The sequence below is a fragment of the Monodon monoceros genome, unplaced genomic scaffold (assembly GCF_005190385.1).
Source record: "Monodon monoceros isolate NGI ecotype Baffin Bay Population unplaced genomic scaffold, NGI_Narwhal_1 Super_Scaffold_19, whole genome shotgun sequence".
In the NCBI taxonomy this organism is placed as follows: Eukaryota; Metazoa; Chordata; class Mammalia; order Artiodactyla; family Monodontidae; genus Monodon; species Monodon monoceros.
Window position 1 is genome coordinate 70,076,039 of NW_021703775.1, and position 15,584 is coordinate 70,091,622.

General features: G+C 35.1%; 1 protein-coding gene across 1 annotated transcript in view; it reads left to right on the forward strand.

Moving 5' to 3' along the window:
• Positions 1–15,584, forward strand: part of ATAD2B (ATPase family AAA domain containing 2B) — a 153,328-nt gene that overhangs the window by 73,021 nt on the left and 64,723 nt on the right. The window contains exons 16-18 of the mRNA XM_029231486.1: positions 1,593–1,904; positions 4,238–4,373; positions 12,371–12,557. Coding sequence (XP_029087319.1) covers positions 1,593–1,904; positions 4,238–4,373; positions 12,371–12,557 — 635 coding nt within the window. The remainder of the gene's footprint in view (positions 1–1,592; positions 1,905–4,237; positions 4,374–12,370; positions 12,558–15,584) is intronic.

The following is a 15,584-nucleotide window of genomic DNA, read 5'->3' on the forward strand; positions in this document are numbered from 1 at the left end:
GAAATTTTTAGTTACAGTGAGTAAGTTGGTTTAATAGTAAAAGAATTTAGATTTCTTAGAAAAAGAAAAGCCTAATAGATATGGTTCATCCCCCTCTTTTTTGTAATACATGGTAACCTAATAGTTTTACGTTTCCAAACTATAACCTTGGAGTTACTCTTTTCTTTTTTCATTCATTCTTTCACTCAAGAAATATTTTTTGGATATCTACTGAATGCCAGGCCAGGCATCGTTTTTGGTAGTTGAGATACATTTAGCGAACAAAACAAACAAATACCCCTATTCTTACAGAGGTCACATTCTAGTTGGGGAAGGCAGACAGTAAACATAATAGGTAAATGATAAGGCTGTAAGTGCTATGGAAAAAGGAGAGCAGGGTGAGGAGTTTTCTGTTATGTGTAGGACTTGTTTAACGTGATCATTTGCCCTACTGAGGGATATAGGGATAGAATTTATTATAGATGTGTGAGTCAGTTTGATTTATATGGTTTTGTTCCTTAATGTTCTTTTTCTGCCAGTTATTCTGGTACTATTTCTTCTCTGCTCGTAGTTTTCCTATCTAATCACCATTTTAATTTCAGTATTTAAGTGTTCTACAAGGTCATTGTGAGATATAAAAAGATAAATAAACCTGATACCACTCTTTGAAGAGCTTAGGGACTAATGTTCTGTAATTAGTTCGGGTGGTTCCCGCTGCGGGCGTAACTGATAAAGGTGGCCAAATGCAGGTTTAATTGTCGATATAAAAAAACACCATGACTAGTTTGAGGTTTTCTTCCCATTTGTGGTAAAAACGTAAGAGTTCATATGTTTTTCTATGTATTTGTCGCTCAAATGAATGAAATGATTTCAGAGCACTGGTGGCTTGATCTGATGTTTAACTACATGATCAGTTAAATATGGGTAATGGATGATACCTCATATCTTTGTAGCCCTTTGAACTAGATTATCAATCATTTTAAACTAAATATATATATATAAAGGAAGATAATGCAGAAATTTAATGGATTCTCATTCCCTGTAATACCTTTGGAACTATCAGAGATGATCATAACTTTAAAGTATAGTTTTGGGGGTAATAAGATATTAACCTGCTTGTGGGTTGCACTCAGAGTTAGTAGTAGAATAGCTCTGATTTTGAAGTTTCCGCTTATGTATACTACTTTGTACTGCTCCATTATATGTGTTTGGAAATTAGTAATATTAGAAAAATTTATAGAAAACTGTAATGTCATGAGGACTAAACTAATAATTGGAAATATTGATGAAAGATTGATATAAAACTATTTTTTTAAACCTTTCCTGAAGAAAGATGTACATTATAATTGGTTTTGGCACAAAATATATGACTTGTTTTCTTTTAATATCATTAGTTCATGTGTTTGTTAATTAAAATATTCGAAAATTTTTAGTCTTAATGAGTAAACAGTTTTATTAGGTGACTTTAAATGGTCATTTTTCATTTTGCTAGTGAAATTGCACATGATTGATTTAGTATTTTATTTTAGATAAAGATGTGCATATTTGCAAAATAGAGTTGATACTTGGAAAAATGGACTTACCTTTGTTATCCTTTTCCTTTTGTGCATTAGGCTATTGCGGAGCTGATATCAAGGCCCTGTGCACTGAAGCTGCCCTGATTGCCCTGCGGAGGCGTTACCCCCAGATCTATGCTAGCAGTCATAAACTGCAGCTAGATGTTTCCTCAATAGTGCTCAACGCCCAAGATTTTTACCACGCAATGCAGAATATCGTGCCTGCTTCCCAGCGTGCTGTCATGTCTTCGGGACATGCACTATCCCCCATCATAAGACCACTGCTGGAAAGAAGCTTCAACAACATCCTAGCAGTCTTGCAAAAAGTGTTTCCTCATGCTGAAATTAGCCAGAGTGACAAGAAAGAAGGTAGTATAAATTACCTTTTCATATTGTTAAAATGAAACAAGTACAGACATAAGTAAATAAATTCTGAGTTTTCTTATAAGGTTATTTATGTGTTACTCTTTTGTATTTGCCATGAATATAGGAAATGTATCCATTTCACTGGCCACTGTTTATTCTAGGCCTAGCATATTGTCTGGCAGACAGTAGTTGCCTAGTCAGTGTCCATAAAAAGAATGAATGGATGTTTGTTCTGTTTGTTCACTCTTGGGACATTCTGACTATCTTAATGTAAGAGTGTTACCATCTTTAGAAAAGTTGGCTATGATAGTATTGGCTTACATTTCTTTTATTATTATAAAGCCCTTACATAAATTGTCATTTGTTAATTAACCCTCATAACAATCCTGGGGGTAGGTACTCTTACTCTATCAAAAATGAAGATGTTCACTTATATAGGGTCACTCAGTAAGTTCTAGGTCTTGCTCAAACTCAGGGAGCCTGACTCCAGAGCCCATGCACTTAACCATGTTGCTATAATGTCCCTCTGGATTCAACTCATCATACTGTTTTATTGGCACAGCACTCTGCAGTGTGCTGCGCTAATGCAGTGTAAATTACTAGTAGGGCAGTAAATTAGAACCTGATGATAGAAGGTCTTGACTTCTGGCCTCAAGATTGTAGTTTGGATTTGAGATAAAAACAGAAAGCTACTTTTAAAAATGTTACTCATATACAGGAAAGCTCTAGGTTCCTGTGCTAATCAAAGTAAAAGCCCATGAACTTAGAAGAGACAGTAATTAAAAAAAATTATCCTCATTTTCTTTGTTTAACGTGTAGTCTGCACTGTATAAAAAATTGTCCAATGAATTATGTTAATGGTAAAACTGTTATATATAGTAAAAATCATCGATATTCAATGAATTTTGCTTGTCATATATGTATTTTTCAGAAACTTTTTTTAGGGTAGATTCTCATGAAATATCACATCGATTACTTGATTTCTTAAATTTGTCAAATGAGGAGGAGAACAAATATTATGTATGAGCCAGCTACTCTGCCATGAATTGTACATTTCTTATCTCTGATTTTCAAAACTGAGGATATGTATCTTTTCCCAATTTTTTAAAATTTTTAAAAGACTATGTCACCTTTAGAAGGTCATAAAAATCTTACCTTCTCTTCTGAGAGATTGTAACTTCTTTACTTGCATTTGAGAATTTTCTTATGGCATTATTATCTGTTTTCTTACCATTTTATCCCCATAAGTATAAAGTATGCTTTAGTTTCATTTTTTTGGGTCACATACCAGTGGAGGAAAGAAACCAAATTTTCTTTGATTATTAATCATTGTTTTTTAGTTATTTAGATATATTATTCTGGATTATTTTGGTCTTTAATATTTTTCTTAGACAAGTATCCTTTCCTTATATATGAAATTATCAATCACATGGTACTCAATTATTTTCTGATTAACCTTTACAATATTAGTTGTATTAAATACTTGGCTTTTAAAAGCCATTGAAATCTGTGTCTGCCAGAACAATTCAGTATCTCATTTTAGAAAGCATGCCTATTTTTTTTCTTTGTTTTTTGGGGGGAAGGGTATGATTTTTGTCAATCTTAATTTCCTCCCATTTCTCCTACACATGTAGCATTGCTTTTTATTGAATGAATTGACGCTTTTGTTAGGTATGTATGAATTACGGCTATTAATACTTTAGGTTGTAGTCCAGATAAATTTTTAAGTATGGCACTTTCAATAGGAATTTTAGTTCCCGTTAGTCCATCGAACAATAACTTAAGACCCAGTGTTACTTGAATGAGTACATTTTTTAAGATTGGTTTTTTTCCCACTGAAAACCTGAGTCCCTTCTTAACTAAGACTAGATTTTCCTTGAAATATGTGTGTGTGTGCCATGTGAAAAAATAAAGGTCAATTTGTTCCTTGTTGCTTTTGTAAGAACTGGGCCATACTTCAATTACTCTATTAATTAAACCATCTTATTTATATTAAATGTACTGGTTTTGGTCAAAATTAACTTAGAAAATTTTAGTAAGTAGGTGAGTATTTTATGAGAGTGCCATTTCTTTTCCAGAGTTCTTGTAGTCTCCCAAAATGCATCTCATAACACTTAACTAGTCTGTAAAGGTGAAAGAATTACATTGGTTCCATTTATAAATTATTCAGAATACTGTAGTTTGTCAATTTCCTTGGACAATCTGTGTTATTTGATGGATAACTTATTAGTTTTTGCCACTTGATTTGTAAACCAGTTTTTCTTAGCTTTGGTAGGGCACTAATATTAAAGGACTTTTTAAGCCTCATAATCTTTGTGATTTTTTTTTTTAAACAGATATAGAAACTCTGATTTTAGATGATAGTGAAGATGAGAATGCTTTATCAATTTTCGAGACCAGTTGTCACTCAGGATCACCAAAGAAACAGTCATCAGCTGCTGCTGTACATAAACCTTACCTTCATTTTACAATGTAAGCAATTTATATCATTGATTTCAATTTATATTGAAATTTCTTTCAATTTAGAGTGATTTTTACTACTTTATAGTTAGAATTACAGTATATTTTTACTTATGGTTGTAACCTGGAGGACTTTGTTTTTCTGTTGTTTGGACACAATTCTGGAAAACTTTACTGTGTCTATGTTTTTGTGTGGTAATAAATTGGTTTATTGGTCAACTCAAGATATTTTTTCCTAAAATGATTGTGGGATTTTTTTTTTTTTTTTAAGTAGGGTAGAAGGAAGGGTTGCCTTCAGAAAGTAAACCCATGTCCCCAATTTTATTGCTTTTTATTTGAACTAAAGTGGACAGAAATGAAATATTTACCATGATCTAGAATATTTTGATGATAATAAGTTTCATATGATAATTTAGGATTCTAAGGGTACTAAAGAGGTTTTGAATTAGAAATTGCTCAGTAACTAAACAAATAACTTTCTGATTCTCCAAAACCTCATTAGTTTACACTTTACTAATTTAGATTTTATGTTTTTTCTATTTACATTTACCTTTGTCTATATTAAAGCAGCTTTTGCTGTGCACTTCAATGGGTAAACAATTTTAGTGCTAATGTCATTTTAAATTAAGAGACTAAATAGTTTTCAAATACTAACAGCATCATCACTTGCATTTACATAATTATCATGATAGTTAAAGAACCATAATGCTCCAGTCAAGTAGGTCTAATAGGACTTTTATTAGAAGACACTGGATTGTGTATACTTTTAAGTAATTTTTCTTTAGAGATATTTTGAACACATTTAAGTCTTTAATCGAAATTTTTCCCATGTAGATTTTGGTGAAATGTTAATTTGATTATTTGCATTGATAACCCTTCCTTGTTTTTTGGTTTTTAAAATGAGACTAAATTACTTTAATTTACTCTTTAACAGCAAGCTCTTCTATTAGAAACTTTTTTCTTCACTCCAGAGCCTTTCTTTTATGCCCTCTGGGAAGTTTTCTTAAACTGTTTCAGTGATTTTACAGATCTGTTTATTAATGGCTAAGAGAAAACCAAATAATCATTTTTTTTTGACTTTCACCTGGCTAGCCTGTGTGCCATGTGTGTGCTGTTTGTTTTGACAATTTTAGTTATTTGAATTGAAATACATAGTAGGAGCTAAGAAACTATCAATTTTTCAATAAGAACATTCTGTTACTGATTGAATGTATATCAGTGGTATGGCTTATTTTGGTTGGCTTAGCCTTTTTCAAGGAATTGGTTTAATTTTAACCTCTTTTACATACGCTTTTCTAGTTCATTGCTTTGACTTTAATTTAATAGTGAGACAGCTATATCCTAGAATGAGCTGTTTTTTAAAGATATTTTGATAAATTATTTATTTATTCACTCATTCTGCCATTTTTTTTTTTTTTTTACCCTGTGCCAGGCATTGTACTAGGTGCTCGAAGCATGAATAAGATATAACATAGTTCTTACTCTGGAAGAGTTCTTGTTCTTGGGGGTGACAAACATTGTGATATGGCTAAAGTGTTATGAAAGCAGAACTAAGAAGCTTCCACAGGGAAGTCCGGGAATGCTTCACAGAAAAAATGGTGACATTTGCTGTCCTTTTGAGTATGAAGGTATAGGAGTTAGCATTTGTTGCTCTTTACAAACTAGACGTGGTAGGTATATAAAGCTGGGGCTTCGTATATAGTAATACATATAGGCCTCTCAACAGTTATTAGCATTTGTGGTATCATCATTTTATAGATGAGGAAACTGAGATACAAAGAAGTTAAGTAAATTGCCCATGATCATGCTGCTAGTAGGGGGCAGACTTGGTACTGTTTGTTTCCTGGGATCATATTCTTTCTCTTGTACTATGTGGTTCCCAAATTGATTTCTGAGCTTAATAGGTAGATAGGGTTTTTTAGGGTAGGTTGGATGATATGATTTTTCACACTTTCCAAGAAGCATTTACTTTAGAACATAAGCCTTTAATGAGGACTACACATGTATTTTGTTGTTTTGTTTTGTTGATTTGGTTTGGTTTGGCTTTTTTGTTCGAGCAACATGTGTTAGCATGCCAGATTAATACATAAAAGATTCTAGACAAGTAGAAAGCATGACTTTAATGCTGGGGTCAGTAACACTAGCTTGGGCATTGATGGTGGGTTTCTTTTTCTGGGAATAGTTTCCTAAAACAGTGTTGCAACCTTTTCTTTAGATTTAAGATGAAATAGAAGTCAAGCTATTTAAGGCCTATCAATCTGGTAGAGAACCCTTATGATGGAAGATAAGTTTTCTTTCTTATTGTATATTACCATAAGGGGATTAGAAACAGAACTTTTTAAGGTTTTCCAAATGAAAGTAGCTTTGTTTTTTCTGATTAGAAAGATGATATACTCTGTAGAAAATTCAAATAAAAAAGAAGAGCATAAAGAAGAAAGTAAAAATTAAAGCCCAAGCACCTGAAGGCAATATGTGTTAACATTTTGGTGACCACACTTCCATATTCTCTGTATCCATATAGACAGACCCATATATGATCTTATATAAATTATATTCTCCTGTAAGGTTGTTAATGTAACTTGCTTTTCCCCCCACTATGTTGGGAATGTTATTTCATGTCAGTATATGTTTAATGTCATTCTTTTAAAATAGCTGCATAGTATATTTTTTGGGTGTTTCATAATTTATATAACCTTATTGATAAAAATTGAAATTTCCAGTTTTCCTCTTTTATAAACAGTGCTGTGATAGACATCTTTCTAAGTATACATCTTTATAACATTTTCTGATTCAGACCTTAAGGTAGATTTAAAAAACTGATTGCTGTGTCAAAGTGTATATACATTTCAAAACCTGATAGAGATTGTTAAATTACCTTCCAGAAATGTTGTACCAATTTACATTTCATCACTAATATATGAGAGGGTTATTTTTTCTATTCCCTTGTCATTTCTGAGCACTGTTCGTCTTTTAAAATCTTTGCCAACTAGATAGATGAAAATAATATCTTCTTATTTATTTGAATCATTTGCACTTTCATATATTCATTCACTCATACAGATATTTTGTCAGAGTGCCCATCATGTGCCAGATGTTGTCCTAGGTAATTGGAATATGTCAGTGAACCAAATATACTAGGATCCCTGCCCTTATTCAGCTTACATTTTAGATGGAGACAGACAATAAAACAATCAGTGTGATAGATAAAATGTTAGAAGATAAGTACTATGGGAAAAAATGTAGAGAACACTAAGAAGTAAGGGAATCTTTGGGAGTGGGATGAATTGCAGAATATCCTTGGATATACATTTTGGCATATATTTGGCATACTTGCCAAATTTAATTTCAGAAAATTATACTTTTTTCCATTCTCACTATTCATGAGAATACCAATTTTCCCATCATCTATTTGCTAATAACGGTATTCTAATATTTATCAATCTAACAGATAAATGATGTTTCTCAATATTTTCATTATTTTTCATCTTTGTTAGTAACTACCAAATCTTTCTCAAGCCTAGATCACTCTTGAGCTTTAAACTTTGTCCAGTTGCCTGTCACCCTTTGTTGTCACAGATCTTTCGGTATATGCTGGCTTGTGTCTTTCCTTCTCTTCCCATGAGTCTTATGAGCTACCATCCATTCAGTTGTCCCAGCTAGAATTGGACATCATTTTCAACTCTTTCCTCTTTCTTCCCTTCTATATCTAGGAAATGACCAAGTCCTATGGATTTTTCTTACTAAGTAAGTCTAATTCCAGGCTCTTCCTTCTACCTCCTCTGACACTGTTCTTGTCTATACTGTTATTAACATCTCATGCCTGGGTTATTATAGCAAACTCCTAACTGGTCACCTTTCCTATTGTTACGCCTTCTTTCAAAACCCTTTCCTATACTGACATGCTGAGTTAGAGTTGTCATCCGAAGACATGTGTATGCTTATGTCACTTCCCCTGCTTAAGCATCTTAATGCTTCCTCATTGTCTTCAGTGTACATTCCAACTTTTAACGTGGTTTACAGAACCCTTCATAGCCCTTTACAGTCTGATTCTCCTTCCCCCTTCCCCTCCTTTACACCGGTATCTTTACCCTTACATTACCCTAAAACCTTAAAAGAAGCTGGCTGTAATGAACTATATCCTCTACCCCAAAGGGCCAAGAGGTTTTTTTAGCCTCTGGTCCTTTGTACATCCTGTTTTTATTTCTTGAAATTCATCCTTTCTGCCTTCGATCTGTTGGGTTTGTGCTTTCATAACACTTTTGAGTCATTTATGAGTCTCTGATAGCACCCTGTACTTAAAGAGTGCTGCTTATTAATCACACTGAATTATAGTAATTTACTTCCTTTTTCCAATAAATGCACTGAGTTATGAGCTCTATGATAACAGTGGTATTGTTGGATACCATGGGCCAAGGCATTCAACATAGGAAGCATTCTAAAATTGTTAAATGAATGAACATTTTTTAAGAAGTTATTTATTTCTATTTTCTTTTTGAATTGTCTACATTCTTTGTATAAGAAGGTATTTTTTGTTAAAATACTGTCATATAAGCTCTTTATGCATTAAGAACCAATCCTATTAATGGCAAATTTAATTATTTGTCTCATTTGAGTGTTTGCCATTTGGTTCAGATTGTAATTTTTGAGTAACAAAAGCTTTTAGATTTTTATGAATTAAAAATACATGAGGGCTTCCCTGGTGGCGCAGTGGTTGAGAGTCCGCCTGCTTATGCAGGGGACACGGGTTCGTGCCCCGGTCCGGGAAGATCCCACATGCTGTGGAGCGGCTGGGCCCATGAGCCATGGCCGCTGAGCCTGCGCGTCCGGAACCTGTGCTCCGCAACGGGAGAGGCCACAACAGTGAGAGGCCCGCGTACCCCCCCAAAAAAAGAAAAAAAAAAACAAAAAACATGAATCTTCTGGGGTTTTTTTTGTTTCTGTGTTAGAATTCATTTTGTTTTGTGAATTGAGGATCTGAATCCTCCCTATTTTTTTTTAATAGATTTATTTATTTAATTAAGTAATTTATTTTTTGGCTGCATTGGGTTGCTGTGTGCGGGCTTTCTCTAGTTGCGGCAAGTGGGGACTATTCGTTTCGGTGCGAGGGCTTCTCATTGTGATGGCTTCTCTTGTTGTGGAGTACAGGCTCTAGGCACGTAGGCTTCAGGAGATCTGGCATGTGGGCTTCAGTAGTTGTGGCTTGCAGGCTCTAGAGCGCAGGCTTAGTAGTTGTGGCACACGGGCTTAGTTGCTCCGCGGCATGTGGGATCTTCCCGGACCAGGGATCGAACCCATGTCCCCTGCATTGACAGGCGGATTCTTAACCACTGCGCCACCAGGGAAGCCCCCTCCCTATTTTAAAACAATATTTGTGTTATAATTCATCTCTGTTCCATTTATTTTTATGCTTATTATCTTATATAAAACTCTTTCAATTACTATGATTTATTTCCTGGGCTGCTATGTACCACTGATCTGTGTTTCTTTTCTTTGGTGTATTCTTCATTCTATTATTCTGTTCTGTAATATGTATCAGTATAAAGTAGGGCGCATCTTAACTTTGTGTTTTAGAACCTGGACTTTGCAGTTATATGGACACCCAGTTGTATAATCTTATACCTAACCCCTCTTAGCCTTGGGTTCTTTATCTATTTAGTAAGAGGAAACTTATGTATTTCATAGAATTGTTAAGAAAATTAAACAAGAAGTGTGTATGAAGTGCTAATTACTAAAACAGGTTTAAATGTTCTGAAATTGGAGCTAGCACACTTACCTAAAATTTTCTTGATGTTAGCACACTTATCCAAAATTTTCTTGATGTTCTTTTTCTTTAATTAAAAAAAAAACTTATTTATTTGGCTGTGTCGGGTCTTAGTTGAGGCACGCAGGACCTTTAGTTGCGGCATGTGGGATCTAGTTCCTGACCAGGGATGGAACCCAGCCCTCCTGCATTGGGAGTGTAGAGTCTTAGCCACTGGACCACCAGGGAAGTCCCCTTGATGTTCTTACTTGATTATTTTTTCAGATAATGTTGCAAATAAGTTTAAATCTCCCCCCCCCGCCCCCCCGCTCAAATCTTTTTTGGGATTTTGATTTGCATTTTTAAAATCTATAAAATAAAATACTATAAACCAACCATATGTATATAGTTAACTATAGCTAGGTATAAATGCATAGGAAGAATTGACATCTATATTCAGGCTCATGATGTATTCTATATAGTTTCATACCTCTCTCGTTAAGATTATTTAATATTGTTTATCATTTGTATTTTTGCAGTTGTGAATAGAATCTTCCTTTCTTTTTTGTATTGGTTATTGATGGTGTTTAGGAAAATCTTTTGGTTTTTCTATTTCCATCTTCAGTCTTGTTATTTTGCTGGTAGACTATAGCAGTCATTAGTTGATTCTTTTGGATTTTCTAGTGTATAATCATGTTCTTTACAAGTAACAGTGTTTGTTCAATTTCTTTCCATTAGTTCCATTTTTTTTTTTTTTTTGCGGTACGCAGGCCTCTCACCGCTGTGGCCTCTCCTGTTGCGGAGCACAGGCTCCGGACGCGCAGGCTCAGCGGCCATGGCTCACGGGCCCAGCCGCTCCGCGGCATGTGGGATCTTCCCGGACCGGGGCACGAACCCGTGTCCCCTGCATCGGCAGGCGGACTCTCAACCACTGCGCCACCAGGGAAGCCCCCGTTAGTTCCATTTTTAAATTTGCTTTATTCTTATTGCATTGCTTAGAATTTCCTGCATTATCTATAGTGATATTAGATAAACTTTTTTCATTTATCTTTTTTTTTTTTTTTTTTTTTTTGGGCTACGCGGGCCTCCCACTGCTGTGGCCTCTCCCGTTGCGGAGCACAGGCTCCGGACGCGCAGGCCCAGCGGCCATGGCTCATGGGCCCAGCCGCTCTGCGGCACGTGGGATCCTCCTGGACCGGGGCACGAACCCGTGTCCCTTGCATCGGCAGGCGGACTCTCAACCACTGCGCCACCAGGGAAGCCCCTCATTTATCTTTTTAATGGTGCTGTAGAATCTTGAAAATACTAATTGAGTTTGTTTTAATATGTTATCCTAAATTTGCCTTCTCTGGTGTAGGGCTTTAGATATCATATATTAGGGTAAGAACAGTTAGGTTTTTTTGGCCTAGAAACAAAATTGCTGCCACTGAAGGAGTCCTACTTTTTTTTTTTCTATTTTAAAAACTGTGGTAAAATGTAAAATAGATAGCTAGTGGGAAGCAGCCGCATAGCACAGGGGGAGATCAGCTCGGTGCTTTGTGGGATAGGGAGGGTGGGAGGGAGGGAGATGCAAGAGGGAAGAGATATGGGGATATATGTATATGTACTGATTCATTTTGTTATAAAGCAGAAACTAACACAGCGTTGTAAAGCAATTATACTCCAATAAAGATGTTAAAAAAAACTGTGATAAAATATTTATAAAATTTACCATTTTAACCATTAAAAAAAAGAAGTCCTACTTTTTTTTTTTTTTTTTTTTTGCGGCACGCGGCCCTCTCACTGTTGTAGCCTCTCCCATTGCGGACCGGGGCACAAACCCGTGTCCCCTTCATCGGCAGGCGGACTCTCAACCACTGCGCCACCAGGGAAGCCCAGAAGTCCTACATTTTGAGTAATCTTTAGATGTACCTCTTTGTTGGAGAAGTGGAATTCTTAACATTTGACCTGGGTTAATTAATAACTAAATCATACTTACTGTCTGAAGCATTTTCCAAGTTAATATATGTGGTATGATAGGATGAACTTTCTTTTAGGATGGATTTTTATACTTTTATGTCTTGATATTAATATGGCCAGAGAGATCAGTATTTTAAAACTGTAATTATTTAAAAAATGCTTTGCTGTACTTAAAAAAATGAGAGAGGTAAAAAAAAAGTTCTGTTAATTTGGCATTACATTCTTTTATGTAAATATTTTCCTAATATTTTATTTTGGTCTTTAGAGTGTATGGTTTTGAAATAATTGTTATGTCTTATGTTTATTGCAGGTCACCATATCATCAGCCAACCTCTTACAGGCCAAGACTACTGCTGTCTGGAGAACGAGGCTCAGGTCAAACTTCTCACCTTGCTCCAGCACTTTTGCACACTCTAGAAAAATTCTCTGTGCACAGACTAGATCTCCCAGCACTTTATTCAGTTAGTGCCAAAACACCTGAAGAATCATGTGCACAGGTAGGTTTGTCCTGTATCAAAGTACTTCCTACTTTCTTATTGTTTATATCTCGGTAGTGATTATAGATAGAATTTTTTCAAAGAACAGTAATATGAATATTAACTTTTTGTTGGTTATTCATTAACATTCTAATATTAAGGCAGAGGATCCTGTTGATATTTTAAAGTGAGCTCATTGTTTTTCCCATGATACTTCATTCTTCTCTGAAATTTTAATAATCCAATTTCTTGTATTAAAGGTTCATTTCATTAAACAGTGTAGAAAGGGAGCTTCTTTTTGCCTTTTACTGACCCTTTTTTCAGGGCCTCGTTAGACTTCTATCTGTACTTACAGCCTTATCGTAGTAAGGGAAATGATATCCACTTTGAGAATGCCAGGATTTAAAATTAATATAGAAAAGTGATAGCAGTTTTAAAATTATATATATTTGTATCAATAATGAAGTGTGTTTGATATTTGGTTTTCAACTACTTTATATTTGCTAGCTTGTGAAGCAGAATTATAGTGGGGCTGTTTATATTTCTTGACGTTTTAATATATAACTGTGAATTTATTATAAGTGTGTCATGTTGGAACTAGGGGCTAAGGGAATAAGTTTTTTGAACCAAGAGACCATGTTTTCACCATTTCTGTGTCTCTGACACAGTGCCCAGCTCATAGTAAGTACTCATTAAGTGTTTGAATGTCACTTTCTACTTTGATACTTAGCCTACTTTTAGAGATTAGATGGCTGGAGTAGTAACACTTAAGAGCACTGCACACAGTTTTGTTGTTTTTTCAGTTATAGTTCATAAATATTTAATACATAAACTATCTAATTGAAAACCATTCTGTACCTTGTGGCATGAAATAGATTTTTTTAAACAGTTCATAGTGTCAGTTTTATTTCTCTTTTATTTACAATTCTTTGGGTATGAACATCCTAGCAGTACTTCACTACTTCTAAAGCCCTATTTAAAGGGTTTTTTTCCAAAACCCATGGCCTGCCTAAAAAACTATATACCAGTAATTTTCTCCAAGTTTTATACATTTAATTTATCCTGGCTGTGAGTGTTTTCCAATAATGTTGATTTATATGTTTGCTTGTATTTTTCCTTTTTAGTGAGACAAAATTATTGCAGTTTTTATGCAAGTAAGAGAATTACTTGGTATCATTTAAAATAAATCCAGGTGATTTACTAGGAAAATATAAATTAACAAGGTTGACTTCAGAGGAGAGAGGATCTAAATAGACAGTAGTTGTGGAAGAAGAAATTGAGTGTCAAAAAGCACTAAATCCGGGGCTTCCCTGGTGGCGCTGTGGTTGAGAGTCCGCCTGCCGATGCAGGGGACACGGGTTTGTGTCCCGGTCCAGGAAGATCCCACATGCCGAGGGAAAAAAAAAAAAAAAAAAAGCACTAAATCCAAACAGTTTCACAGGTGCATTCTTTTAATTTTAAAGAATAAGATTATTTTGATGCCAGTTAAACTTTTCCAAAGCATAGAAAAATAAGGAAAGACGTGAAATCAAAAGAGTGATGCTAAACCTTTGAAAGAAATACAAAGAAAATTGTAGTCTAATCTCACTTAGACAGTGGTCATAAAGTAAATATTACAAATGGAATCTAGTAGCACATTGAAAGAGTAATATACCATCACTAAGGCATGCAAAATTGATTCAGTTACATGTGAGATATATAAATATTGGAATGAACACACTGAAGTTGTAAATATTTGCCTATGATATGATTGTAGTATTAACTGAAAAACGGTTAGGGCCAATAAGAGAATTCTGTAAGGCAGACAATTTCAAAGTTAATGTTATAAAATCAATAGTTTCCTTTTATACAAACAATAACAAGTTAGAAATATGGTTGACTCTTGAACAATGCGGGTTTGAACTGCACGGGTCCACTTATACATGGATATTCTTAAGCAGTAAATACAGTACTACAAGGTCCATGGTTGGTTGAACCTGTGGATGCAGAGAACCTGCAAATCTAGACGGCCTGACTATAAATTATACACAGATTAACCCCTGCCTTGTTCAAGGGTCAACTGTGTAATGGAAGAAGAGGTCCCATTTAAAATAGCAACTAAGTTTACCTAGGAATTAACTTAAACAATTAATTTGCATGGCCTAAAAGAAGAAAGCTAAAAAGTCACTTGAGGACAGTTGAATAAGTGAAAGACACACCTTGTTTTGTTCTGTTTTGTTTTTTAATTTTTGCGGTACGCGGGCCTTTCACTGTTGTGGCCTCTCCCGTTGTGGAGCACAGGCTCTGGACGCGCAGGCTCAGTGGCCATGGCTTATGGGCCCAGCCGCTCCGCGACATGTGGGATCTCCGCGGACCGGGGCACGAACCCGTGTCCCCTGCATCGGCAGGCGGAGTCTCAACTACTGAGCCACCAGGGAAGCCCCCACACCTTGTTTTTAATTACTGTAATTCAGAGTGTAGACTCAAGTCATAGTGCACAGATTAAAATCTCAGCTACTTGTGTATTGGTTGTGGCCTTGGACAAGTTGCTTAACCTGTTTGAGCCTTAATTTTCTCGTCTATGAAATGAAGATAATGATACCACATAAGATTACTGTGATTATTAAAACAAGCTCATCCAATAGTCTTGGCATACAGTACTCAACAACGACAGCTGTCATCATGTTTATCACTACTGCTGCAGCTCCTTTCACAACTAATGGCTGGTAAGACTCAACATTGGATAGCTATGAGTTCTTTTCTAAATTAATCTATAAATTAAGTGCAATTATAATTATAATCCCTCCAAATTTAAGAGGAGATGTTAAAAAAAGGCTCTTTGTTTCCTCTAGAAAATAAATATGAGCATAGCAAGGAGAATTCTAGAGAAAAAAGTGTAATGAGGATTCCCTTCCAGATGTTTACACATGTAATAGAACTGTGGTAATAAAGTATTTGTACCTGTGCAGGGATAGACAAAACAATAGAACAAAAGTGAGAAGTCATGCTTAGGCCTGTGTAGAAATAGAATTTAGTATCTGATGACGTTGAGTGTATGATGATGATGAT